We start from the raw sequence: 13,608 nt of genomic DNA, 5'->3' as shown, positions 1-13,608 counted from the left end.
AAAAAAGAGAGACCAATGAAAAAAAAAAAAAACGCGCTTGCGCAATAATCAAATGAATTTATGCAGTTCACGTGTAAGTAAATTTTGTAACTCTGCCAGACACTCACGTACAAATCGTTTTTTTATCTACTTAAGGACACACTGACATACATTTTACACAAGTTCCTTCTGTTCCATAAACTCACGCACGGGCTGGAACACACAAGCACACTTCGCAAACGGTTGAAATATTTACGCTCAAAGAAGTAACTGAATATGAGTATCCTATGCAACGAAAACACTTTTACTTACAGGGAAAACCACACAAAATGTTTAGCGCACGAGCTCATAGAAGTAAAAAAAAAAAAAAAAAAAAACACACATAATCGTATCACTTAATCTAGCTTCAGTGGCTTCAACAGCAAATACCAACATTCGAACGCAGATGTCAACATTCACCCACACAATGTATATATACAAGGGCAAAAAAGCCCGTAGCCATGAAGCCATTTGCACATAGATTTAAAAATACACTTATAAACAAGATCCAAGTCTGAAGCGTTCATTTCACGTTTTGAGTATCTAAAGGTATACTTATAATGTTTTCTGTAATAAGTCCCGCACATTAATGAACATCTAAACACACACACACATACACACACACACAAAGGGTATGCTCATAATGTTATCTGCACACTGATACATATTCACACATCTAATATACAGGTTTAGAGAGCTCGTGTTTTGATTAAGTAAAGGTATACTCATAATGTAATCTGTAATAATTTCCGCACATTAATACACATTCACACACAACGGCATACTCATAATGTTATCTGTAATAATTCCCGCACATTAATACACATTCACACACACAAAGGCATACTCATAATGTTATCTGTAATAATTCCCGCACACTAATACACATTCACACACACAAAGGCATACTCATAATGTCATCTGTAATAATTCCCGCACATTAATACACATTCACACACACAAAGGCATACTCATAATGTTATGTAATAATTCCCGCACATTAATACACATTCACACACACAAAGGCATACTCATAATGTTATGTAATAATTCCCGCACATTAATACACATTCACACACACAAAGGCATACTCATAATGTTATGTAATAATTCCCGCACATTAATACACATTCACACACACAAAGGCATACTCATAATGTTATCTGCTCACTGATACACATTCACACACCTAATATTCAGGTTTACAGAGCTGGTGTTTTGAGTATCTAAAGGTATACTCATAATGTTATCTGTAATAATTCCTGCACATTATTACACATTCACACACACACACACACAAAGGCATACTCATAATGTTAATTGCACACTGATAAACATTCACGCACCTAACATACAGGTTCACAACGTTCGTGTTTTGAGTTCTTAAGATATACTCATTATGTTATCTGTAATACGCCCTGAACATTAATACACATTCACACATTAAGGTTGGGCATAATGTTATCTGCACACTGATACACATTAACACACCTAATACACAGGCTTAGAGAGCTCGTGTTTTGGGTATCTAAAGGTATACTCATGATGTTATCTGTAATAACTTCTGCACACTGTTGCACATTCACACACACAAAGGCATACTCATAATGTTAACTGCACACTGATACACATTCACGTACCTAACATACAGGTTCACCTCGTTCTTGTATACCCATACGTACATGGACAAAACCAGCCACACAAATGAAACTATTTACAAATAACATTAAGAATACACGCATAAACAGAAGCACACAACTCGATCAGCATTTACATACGGGTTTACAGTATGGCAACACTCATGAAGTTAACTGTAATAACTCCCGCACATAACTACATATTCACACACACACACACACACGTCTACCCATAATGTTAACTGTAATAACTCCTGCACATAAGCACACGCTCACACACAAAAGTATACTCGAAATGTTATCTGTAATAACTCCTGCACATAAATACACACTTACACACCCTCAGGAATACACATTCACCCACACAACAGTATACTCATAATGTTATCTGCAATAACTCCTGCACATTAATTCACATTCACACACACAAAGGCCTACCCATAATGTTATCCACACACTGATACCCATCGACACAACTAAAAACCATAGTCGCAAACACACGCAACCTCTTGTTTTGTCTTTTCACGACCCATCCTTGCACACCAATACCCATGCGGGCATGCTCTCGAGTGTGCGCGCATGCTCGCAGAGGCACAAAACTCCATCTCCTCCTCGGCCCACGGTAGGGAGGGGCATGCGGGCACCTCACGCCATGCGCATCTGGTCTCTGACCTGACATACAAGAGGGAACATCTGGGGTGACGTGACCTTGTTCCGTCCTCCTGTTGGGGTACTGTGCTGACGTAGGGGCGGACACGTCCCCCACGGAGAACTCCTCGCCCCCCGTGAAGCCCGAATCGTCCTCCGAAGGGGCTCGGCCTCCTCCTGAAGGAGTAGGAAGAAGACGATTATGATACTGATCGGAGGAGAGGGCGCAGTGACGGATGGCGATGACAGTGGAACTCAAGAGGGGAGTCCATGATAGTACTACTGATGGCGAAGAACGAGTTCACTATGATAGTGTTAAAGGTAATGAAGGAAAGATAGTGCTAATGAAAGTACGATAGTTGAGCATCAAGGAGAAAGATAATGGTTCACAATGACGGTGTTAAAAATAATAATGAGAGAAAATAGTGATAATGAAAGTACGATAGTAAGCATCAAGGAGAAAGATATTATGAGTCCACAATGATAATGTTGAAAGTAATAATGACAAAAAATATTGATAATGAAAGTACCGATAGTGAAAATCAAGGAGAAAGCTATCAGCTGTTATTGAACAAATGACAGTACTTCTGACAACGTTCATGATGATGACAGTGTCCTAAGAGTGCTGACAAGAAAGACAATAATGATGGTGAAGGTGAGGCGGTAATCAAGACGACGTTAGTGACAATGATGGTGAAGGAGACGGGAAAAGTTCATCATACTGGAAATTTTAATAATGAGACCACTGTATACGGCAGTGATAATGATACTTGGATAATAATGAGGCAATGATGATGGTGACGATAGCAAAATCATGGTAATGAAAATGATGATGATAGTGAACACAGAGGAAAGTGGTGATGAAACAATGCTGATTTGAATTAGAAGAAAGATATGGAAGTGACTAGTAAAAATAGCATTTTACACATGCAATAAATATGAACAAACTCTAGGATGAGTGTTAATGAAAAAAAGCTAAGCAAGAAACTGACCTGGAAAATAAATTGCTGCCTAATTCAAAGCAAAAATAAAGAAAAAATAAAAAAAGACAAAATTATCGCCAATAATGAAAATGAAAATACTTAACGAAAGCCACAGAAACAAAATGAAACACAAAAATAACGAAAAATATTTGATTAGAGCAAAATTATTAACAAAAATTACCCTAGAAAAATTAAAAACAAAAGACAAAAAAAAAAAAAAAACTGCAAATTCAAAGGCAAGGTATAAATAAACATATAATTCAATAAGCAAACACTAAGGGAAGACAGCAAAGAAAATGAAGCACCGATTCTCTAAATAGGAAATGGGAAGAAATGATCACCAATACAATATTACAATCGTCTTCTTCTCAAAAGCCTTTGCAAGCCGCATCATATAAATTCGGAGGCGAGACGGAATAATCGACACTAAAAGCTGGAGACAAGACATTAGAATGAAAGGAGAAGACACTTACAGGGAACAGGATTAAGACAAGGATTAAGACAAGTACACATGGTAGGATGACATAATATAACATGATACAGTGAGTAAATTGTACACACATTTTTAGGAGCAGGAGATACACAGGAGACAAACGAGTTAAACAAATGGATAAGCATTCTACTTGCACAATATATACTATATATATATATATATATATATATATATATATATATATATACAGTATATATATATACATATGTATTATATACATGTATATATATACATACATACATATATATATATATTAAAACTTTTCCCCTAACATGGAGTGGCTTCAGAGACAACACAACAGTATCTTCCACATTCTTACTTTAACTGCTGAATCATGGATGAACATATATATATATATATATATATATATATATATATATATATATATATATCTATATATATATATATATATATATATATATATATATATATATAGCACAGTTTCTTGGAAACACTGTATATGTAAAAATATGCTCGTATGAACTTAGAGTATGTAAATCCCATATTCATGCTAAAAAATAATAAAAAACTTTACTTACACTATAAATATGTATGAAACTCCTAACTTTTTTTTATAACTAATTTGAAACTCCATCACCCACTTATTCCATGGAGCGTTAGTTACAAGAAAAAGTGAATAAGTCTCTCTTTGAACAGATAAAACAAGATCTGAATTTAAAATACCCTTCGTCGTTTACCTCATCAAATCAGAGTAACAATGTTTTCTCTTGAAATAGAGTCCGTATATTGCCGCACCTAACCCTTACGTCATCAGTGACGTCACCCGTTTTCTTTGAATGTGGCAAAATCAAATACTCTAAAGTTATACGTCTCCAATTTCTTGTCTCGATTTCAGTGTTACTTTCCTTCTTATAAGAATTAGAGCGATCGATAATCCTAGAAATCCTGACGGTCTTTTAGAAGCGTTAAATACGTAGAATATGTTTGACAAGAACACATATTTCCATTAGCAAGTTCCAGCGAGATACTGTCTTGAGCAGTGATAACAAACCTTTAGATTAAGTGTGGATGGTCTAATCCATATGCTTTCGTTTCCTGGTTAAGTGGACTTGCCTGACCTCAAAAGCTAAGCAAACATCCATTCGTGCGTGTTAGTTACACTCCTTGAGCAAAGCTAATGACATTGAAGAAACACTATATGCAATTGTAATTGCGTACAAGGATACATAGATATTCTTATTAACACTGATGCATATGCATAAATAAGTAAGCGCGTATATATACGCACGTACATGCATTTGAAACACCTGTGTAAACATACATGGATTCGGAGAAAGCAAAGATAATCATAAAGAAAAATAAACAGATTTCTGATAAAGCGATGGAAATTACTATCTGCATAAGGCACCCATTAAAATTTCAGCCGCCTGAGTATACTGTAGTTCCACTCTCTATTCAAATAGTCTCAGTTCGCATCCATTCTGTATTCAGTGTCTTGGGGGTGGGTTCGGGGGGGACGGGAAGGGGGGTAGCAAAGGTACGGATCGATAGGAGTACTGTACTCAGTCGATTCTGATACCATTCTGTGGTTCGGGTTAAGGCGAATGTTTCGCTAACATTCATAATGGAAAGTTCCAGGAAATTTGATTAAAAAAAATTCGTAATCGTAAATGACAAATAACAAGATTTTCCATCTACTTTGTTTATTCAGTTTATTTCATTTATGACGAACACAGTGAACAATTAAGCATGAACACAATGCCATATCTCGTGTATATACATATATATAGATAGATATACATACACACACACACACACACACACATATATATATATATATATATATATATATATATATATATATATATATATATATATATACATATACTAGAGTACCTTTATCATCAAACTAACGTAAATATAAGAGAAGTCCAGATGGCAATTTCAGGCCCAAGGTAGGCTATAATTAGTCTGAATCGTTATGTAAGGAAAATACTATCTATTGACTCGTTTCACCAGAGCTTTTACACACACACACACATATACATATATATATATATATATATATATATATATATATATATATATATATATATATATATATAATTGCTTTTCATCACAAACATAATTACCCTGTATCATGGAAACTAGTATTAGCAACAATGACGCTAACAGGTCTCATCGACCCCCTATCACAAGTTCTATATTTGCTGTATTTGCATTATAAAGTAATTTTCAACGTTCTTACCGGCTTTCTAGGAGACAGAACCAGTGCTGGGATATGGCCAGCTTAATCTTGATTTATGCTCGACCATGAGCGAACTTTCTAAGATGGCTGAGAAACAAAGGAAGATGATTTATGAAAGTAGAATTGTCTGAATATGAACCGGTGTGGCAAGCAGGAATTTGAAGGTCACTGATGAAAAGAAGGAAATGAGTACGGCAAAGGCAAAACCTTCAGAAACGGTATTAGAAATTAGGAAGAAGCCGAGGGATAGACCGATCTGATAAACACTGAAAATGAGTTTACAGAGAAGCAAGGAGGTAGGCCGATACGGCTTGATGACAGCGATGTCTGCTGTCTTGGAAATGTCAAAATGGGTGAGATGAGATTCCATAAACGTCAGTAGATAGGAAGACCAGTTATTATTATTGATAAAATCCTTCACTATTATGTGACTATTAAAAAGAATAATAAAGCAGACGCGAATACGACACGAGAGCTCTAGCAAGCTCCCAGCCCTAAGTCTTCACAGCAGACTCTTGACTTCCATTAGAACCACCTAATTGGACTTTTAATTGTATCTTTCCTAGATAGTGACCCCCAAGGGTTTCCGGGGGTCGTTATCTAGGGCTATTATTTCTTGGGGGTCACTGTATTTATGTTATTTACAGTCTTTTGTTTAAGTTTTTATGGTAATCCCGAATGGGGTCACTATCTAGGAAATTATTATTATTGTTAATATTATTATTATAGAGAACGCACCTCCAAAACAAGCCATACCTCCTCTTTCACTGCCTAAGCTAGCCGAGAGCGCCGGAGACCCTAGACTCTGAGGGGCAGAGTAGGAGACCCGAGTCTCGTGGTCGAACTGGGCTACGAGGAAGAACGAGGTGAAGGACGGGGTGCCGACGGCGTAGGAGATCTCCAACGGCGCCAGGAGATGCGGCGGGGATGTGTTGTCTCCGCAACCGCAGAGTTTCAGCAGGCGTTCGCAGACTACGTAGATTAGCTGAAATTGAGAGAGAGACACTGTTTAAGTCAATTCAACTCTTGAGCTTGGTTCTGCCATTATAATTTAGTAATATATTTTGTCAGGCGGGAATTTTTAAGATGAACAGCGATCAAAAGAGAGCAATCCATCTAAAAATAAACTATTTACCACAAAACAGAATTATATTTTAGGCTCCTCAGTGGGACACAATCACAAGTAAACTCCCGATAGTGTTAAAAATAGAGACAACTCTGCTTTCATAAAGGTTATTATACATCTACAGGCGACCTGAGTCTTGAAAACTATACAAAGAAAGGCATCGTTATCCTTTTACTTTAACAATGGATAACCCGTTCTCTGCTAAAGGCATCACAAATCAACTTAAAAGCGAATTCCAACTGAACTATACGCGACTAAAATAAAATTGTTCGAAGACCAAATCTGAGCCATACCCTCCGCTCAGTACAAAGGTCCCTTATCCACATCCTGATATCTCCCCACATAAAATTACTTGAGGCCAGTCACGAGGGGTCCACCTTTGGTAAAATGTTTTATCGTAGAAACAGAGAAGTAAACTGTTGCGTAATCTAAATAACAAAGGAAAAACATGCCGGTCTTACAACGTACAGTAGTCTCAGTGTCAGAACAAAAGGGGTGGCGATGAAATATGCAGTGAAAAACATCAAAGAGTAAAGTCAAAGACTATGGATCCAAACACTAAGACCTGGGGAGTTTTAAATACACTGTACACTGAAACACAGATAGCTGGGTAAACTTGTGGAGGAAGCAGGGGAGGTTGTCTGTTATTCTCCGGAATGGCCACGAGTACTGAGAACCACTCGAATAAGTGAGTGAATAAAAGAAAAAAGTATCAGTTTAATCTAAGGAGTCAGAGACCCTTCTGGAGGAAAAATGGTTTAATTGCTAGACGCAAGGTGTCGCACAGTACGGCCCAAGAGGCAGTAAAGTAAAGCAGTTAAGGAAAGTTATCCTTTGAGTCCTACTTGTAAAGCCTTCCGAGAGGAGAGAGGCACGAAGTTTTTATTTTTTCACTTGTCAGAACAACAATAACGTTACGTAAGTAAACTGTTTATTTCTCATCTACACCTGTTACGAAGACGAGATCCAATTACGTTGTAATTAAACTAATAACTTGGAAAAGTGTCAACAGCTTTCGAACTCGGCACAAAGTTTGTTTAATCACCGTAGGCCTGGGTAAAAAAATATTTAAGTGTCGATTCTCTTTCTCTATGTCTGTCTGTCTCTCTCAAGTACACTTTCATCCACCGTTCAATAACTATATTTGTATTTGAGGGATAAAAGGCAAGAAGTGAATATAAACATATCTTGATACACGATTTTGTTTATTCAAAGAGTGTTACCCTCATAAATACCCTATCAAGACTCTCTCTAAGATTGATTACACCTAATCGGTGTACTGACAAACGGCTCAAAAAAATGTGTTTACTAGTAATGACATATTCATAAGAAAAAAGAATGACTGAAGCGTAAATAAACAGCGATCAAACAGAATAATAAACCCTAAAGAATGACGTAATTTGGTACACTACCTAGTTTGGTCTTTGTATCCATCAAATATTAATAAGCATATATACATTTGTTCACACGAGTGGCACATTGCTACGCAGTTTGTCGTGTATTGAAGATGGAGAAACATTACTGCAAGACAATGGGTAGCTTCATTTTTCTTTTGCTTTCTAAACATATGGAATTTTTATGACAATTGAGCCAATGCCATATCGGTACCCTATGTCGTCAACGAATTAAATTCTTCATATATATCCTGAATTATATATATATATATATATATATATATATATATATATATATATATATATATATATATATATATATATATATATATATATAGAGAGAGAGAGAGAGAGAGAGAGAGAGAGAGAGAGAGAGAGAGAGAGAGAGAGAGAGAGAGAGAGAGAGAGAGAGTTGTACTGTAACTAATATATATATATATATATATATATATATATATATATATATATATATATATATATATATATATATATATATTATATATATATATATATATATATATATATATATATATATATATATATATATATATAATATCTACCTTGGTCATCTTCGTACTCTCTCTTCCTTTCCCTACAAACTGAATATACACCTAGACCTACATGCGTCTGCAAGTGGTGGAATATAATTACAGCCAACTTAAGTGGCCTTTTTTACGTATCTTCCTTGCTAATTCCTCATAAATAACGCAAAATATATGAAAATTACAAACCCTAAACAAAATATCTAATAATTTTACTCTGTGGAAACCGCTGACATCTTGGTTCAATCAGAATTTTGTACTGGTCGTTCCTAACGGCCTAATTAGAAGGAATTTTTTAAAGTCCGCCCTTTCTTCTACTTTGAATTTTTCTGCTTGAGTTTCAGCTTATAATTCTGTCAGGTAGCATGTCTACATGCAGTCCCGTAAGCTTAAATGGTTTTGATTTTTTTCTGGAACTCTCCAACACTTTCAATATATTCCCGTCTCATAACCTTGTTTAATAGGTTTTGATATAATGATCTACTTGTTTCATGAACTTTTCTAATATTTATTTTATCCTCAATAGGGGGCAGGAGCATTCACCTGCATGCTAGATGGTCAATGTAATTGTCTGTCTGACTGTATGTCAGTCATCTGTCCATATGCCAGACTACATTTCTGTCTGCTTCATTTATCAGTTTGGCATATTATCATTCCCTTGCTAGATTATTTGTGTCCACTCCCTTGTCAGTCTGACTTACCGTTCCTAGAAAGATTGCACTTCGGTCCACGTCATCGTCAGTCTGGTTAACCATTCCCTTGCTAGACTGTACATATTTCTTGTCAACATTATTGTCACTGGCTTGTCATTCCTTTATCAGAATGTCTTTCTGTCTATCGAATTTTCAGCCTTGCTTACCATTTTCGTGCTAGACTGTATCTGCGTCCGCGTCACTGTCAGTCTGGCTTACGATTACCACGTTCCCTGTCTTTCAGTCAAGACACTTTAGCTGACCATTCCCTCACCAGAAGTAATTGTGAGTCTAGCTCGCTATTCTTGTCTTCATTTACTATGGTTATCAATTTCCCTTTAATCTGTATTTTCTGACAGGCGATGAACACAGTAGTTGCAAGGCCAAATCACATAAACCTATCAGTCAATTGCATCCTATATCTGCTCGTTAGCCAATAACTCACCTTTGGTATGTATCTGAGTGTCCTGGCTTCGTACCCGTGGAGGACGTTTCTTTGCCGGGCCAGGTACTGGTGGAGAGTGAATTCTGGATTTCTCTTCTCCTTCATGAACTCTCTGAAAGGGAAAATCAAATTCTACAAACGATTCCAGAACTTAAAGACACACACACACACACACACACACACATATATATATATATATATATATATATATATATATATATATATATATATATATATATATATATATATATATATATATATATATATATATATATATATATATATATATATATATATATATATATATATATATATATTGTTTATAAGTTTAACACGAGTCCGGAGAATGAGACTACAAACCTTATGCCCACTGGCATTTAGTGATTTTAAACCACATTGAATACCACGGAGTTATCAGTTTATTTACCGATATCCTACGGCGGTCAGAGTGCCTGCTGTTTCCCCCTCTATGAAAGAAGCCCAGCTGCCATTTAGTACTACTTTCCTGTCGTTGGTACGTCATATGGCATTAATGTCCAGGTAGCACATTTTACTACCACCGATATCGGTTTACTGCATAAAGAGTTCATAATTTTTTCGTTAACTATCAAAATTATTGTGATACAGACGGTTGTCATCTTTCACATATACACTGTTATCTGTATGCAATCGTCTGGGAGCACATCGGCGGAGGAATACACTGACGTCATCACTGTCATCCATGTTCAAGTGTTTCTTGGCGGGCTTTTGTGAGGAGATTCGTGTGACGAACGAGGTTCGGATAAGATACGCTTTTTATTTAGTGTTCCCGTCACCTGTGTACTCTCAAAATGTCGTGCGCTATCGGTGAGTGAAAGTAGAAATCAGTGCTTTAATAGCAAGCAGCGAAAATAGAGTTGTGAGGTCCTTCCTAACGAATAGTAATGTCTGTCAAGCGCCATGCAGTCACACCATTCAGACAAGCTTCGTGTCCATGTCTTGGGTCACGGCTTATTTGCTATTTTAAATTACTTTGTTGACAAACTCCGGGATCGTGAAAGCATCTATTAGCTTTTTCTTATCTAGAGAGAGGGATGGGGGGTGGGTCTTCTTTTGTCCGTCGAATAATGTATTCGTATCGAACTTCGTAGACATTTAAAATGTAATAATGAAAATGTCTCGAATGATTTTTTAGTACTGTGTCACAGTAACTGAGTTGAATCTCTTCGTTTACTAACTTGAAAATACCGATATAATGTTTACATATTTTAAGCAAATCCCTATTAAAAAAAATAATCGAAATGTGCAACTATAGGCATAAACCCGTGTTGTGGAAACTAGATGACAGGTTCATATAAACAAACCAAATTAAACTAGACACATGTGAAGATATACAAACAATTAGGCCTATGCCAATAAAAATAAATTCACGAAGAGCTGCCCAAAGTACGCCTTACCATTCCATAGAAAAATGCAGTAGGCCTAAGTGTGAACTGGGGCCTTATGCAATATATTCTTTAGTGCTTGCTGCATCGTTTAGCTACACCGTTTATTTTCAATATATTCAATAGCTCGGAGACTTCAATTTTTCAAGGGATTCATTCTGTGTTAATTCCACAGGCATTTTAATCCCGAAGTTTAGACACATTTGCTTTAAGATGTTTCGAAGTTAAATGACGAGATAGGCCGAAGTTTCCAATACGAAGATTGTCGTGCATATTTCTGTCCTAGTTTGATATTCGGGAGGTATAGGTCAGACACACTTCACACACTACCATTTTTATTTAGAGGAAAGCATTTCCAATTGCACATGACAAGTATAACGGTGCAGGTGGTCGGACAGTGGTCTTGACTGATAGACCTAATATCTGCGACTTAAGAGGTGAGAGTCCAGAAGTCCACACTAGGCTTCTTTTATCTTCACTTCCACATCATTACTTTCAATAACGGGTAGCTATTATGAACAAGAGCTCGTGCCGGCTGAATTTAAGGTAAGCAATTTTACCGGTGCTAGTGAATGTTCTATCCGACTACGCGTCGTTGTTCCGTCTACAGTAATTTGTGGCGGGTGTTACCCAGAGAAACTCCTTATAAATGTGTTTCCAAGTGACTGTGCATCTTGCTGATACTGTTATGACTGAGAACTGAAAACTGTCAAAGCACATAGAACTATTACTGCAAGAGTGGTTGTAAAGACGGCTCGCCTTCACACCAACTACCTGAGACAGCCATAGCCCCACCACGAAAAGACTTTTGAGCTTTGTGCTGAAGTGCTGTAGTGTTGTTTTTGGTAATAGGCTAAACATAGTCATACAACTTGTCATCTGTGTGCTGTGTGAGGAAGAACGTTTTCCTGTCCAAAGTCCTGTGATTTGAGCATGGTATTTGCTATTGCTTTAATTTGAGGAGATCAAGTGAATCTGCAACTTCTAATACAAGGCACCAAGTGCTTGCTCCGATGATGCATATGCTCACACCGCTAACTTTTCATTCAGTGGCTAATGGCCAGACTAATTTGATTTGTAGCCGATCACACTGATGGAATTGTAAGGCAGGAACCCGCCTTATGAACACTCCATAATCTGGCGTCTTCTCTCAAGAACATCCCTCGAAGTATAAGACCTGAGACTTAAGGTATGTGCACCAGTAGTCATGTTTTCTTGGGGCGGGGGCGGGTTTAAGTATTGTTCGTATATTAAAATATATTGCAGGGATTACCCAGTTAACTGAGCGGTCACGTTTTATATATATATATATATATATATATATATATATATATATATATATATATATATATATATATATACTGTATAATAGCAAGGAACAACTACTAGTTGTTAGCGCACACAATTTAGATAAAAACAATTGTTTCGGTGAAAGCATTTTTTTAATTAATTAATTTTGCAAGTTTACAGTAGTCCGTCATCATACAATCTATGAAAGAATACATCATAATCATAATGTCGGAGCTGTTGATATCGTAAAATGACAATGAGATTTTTCCATATGGGGCAGTTATGGAAGGCATCAGGTCTAGTACACGCTGGGTTTATATATATATATATATATATATATATATATATATATATATATATATAACAGGTATTTAGCCTTCTTTTAGAAATCTGTTCTTAAACGAGAAACTTTCGTTTACGTCTTGCAACTGAATATATACTGTATATATATACTGATTCAGCTGCATGGATGGCCAAATACTTGTTGTGTCGATACCACTTTAAAAACATTATTTTGCCGTAGGATGTCTACAAAAATGAAAAAAAATGTCATTGTTTTTGCTTGGGGGCTTAAAACATTTGCACTTACTTTAAAGAAAGACGAATTTATCTTGCTGAAAACTGGGCGTGAAACTGGTGTTTATGGCTGCGGAGATGGAGTGCTCCTATAAAATGACTTGCGCAGCACTTAGTGATTTTATAGTTGT

General features: G+C 36.4%; 2 protein-coding genes across 4 annotated transcripts in view; one reads left to right on the top strand and one right to left on the bottom strand.

The window, feature by feature from the left end:
• LOC136842735 (protein tyrosine phosphatase domain-containing protein 1-like) overlaps positions 1–13,608 on the bottom strand; it is a 183,562-nt gene that overhangs the window by 19,498 nt on the left and 150,456 nt on the right. The window contains exons 7-9 of one of the 3 annotated variants that reach the window (XM_067110471.1): positions 10,188–10,299; positions 6,745–6,973; positions 2,328–2,480 (exon numbers count right to left, since the gene is read on the bottom strand). In XM_067110471.1, coding sequence (XP_066966572.1) covers positions 2,328–2,480; positions 6,745–6,973; positions 10,188–10,299 — 494 coding nt within the window. The remainder of the gene's footprint in view (positions 1–2,327; positions 2,481–6,744; positions 6,974–10,187; positions 10,300–13,608) is intronic. The other 2 variants (XM_067110472.1, XM_067110473.1) reach the window with 2 other exon arrangements.
• The window catches only part of LOC136842737 (CD151 antigen-like), a 288,000-nt gene continuing 285,290 nt past the window's right edge, over positions 10,899–13,608 (top strand). The window contains exon 1 of the mRNA XM_067110475.1: positions 10,899–12,800. The gene's annotated coding sequence lies outside the window, so the exon portion shown is untranslated. The remainder of the gene's footprint in view (positions 12,801–13,608) is intronic.

The sequence above is a fragment of the Macrobrachium rosenbergii genome, chromosome 10 (genome assembly GCF_040412425.1).
Source record: "Macrobrachium rosenbergii isolate ZJJX-2024 chromosome 10, ASM4041242v1, whole genome shotgun sequence".
Lineage (NCBI taxonomy): Eukaryota > Metazoa > Arthropoda > Malacostraca > Decapoda > Palaemonidae > Macrobrachium > Macrobrachium rosenbergii.
This window is presented reverse-complemented; position numbering and strand designations above follow the sequence as displayed.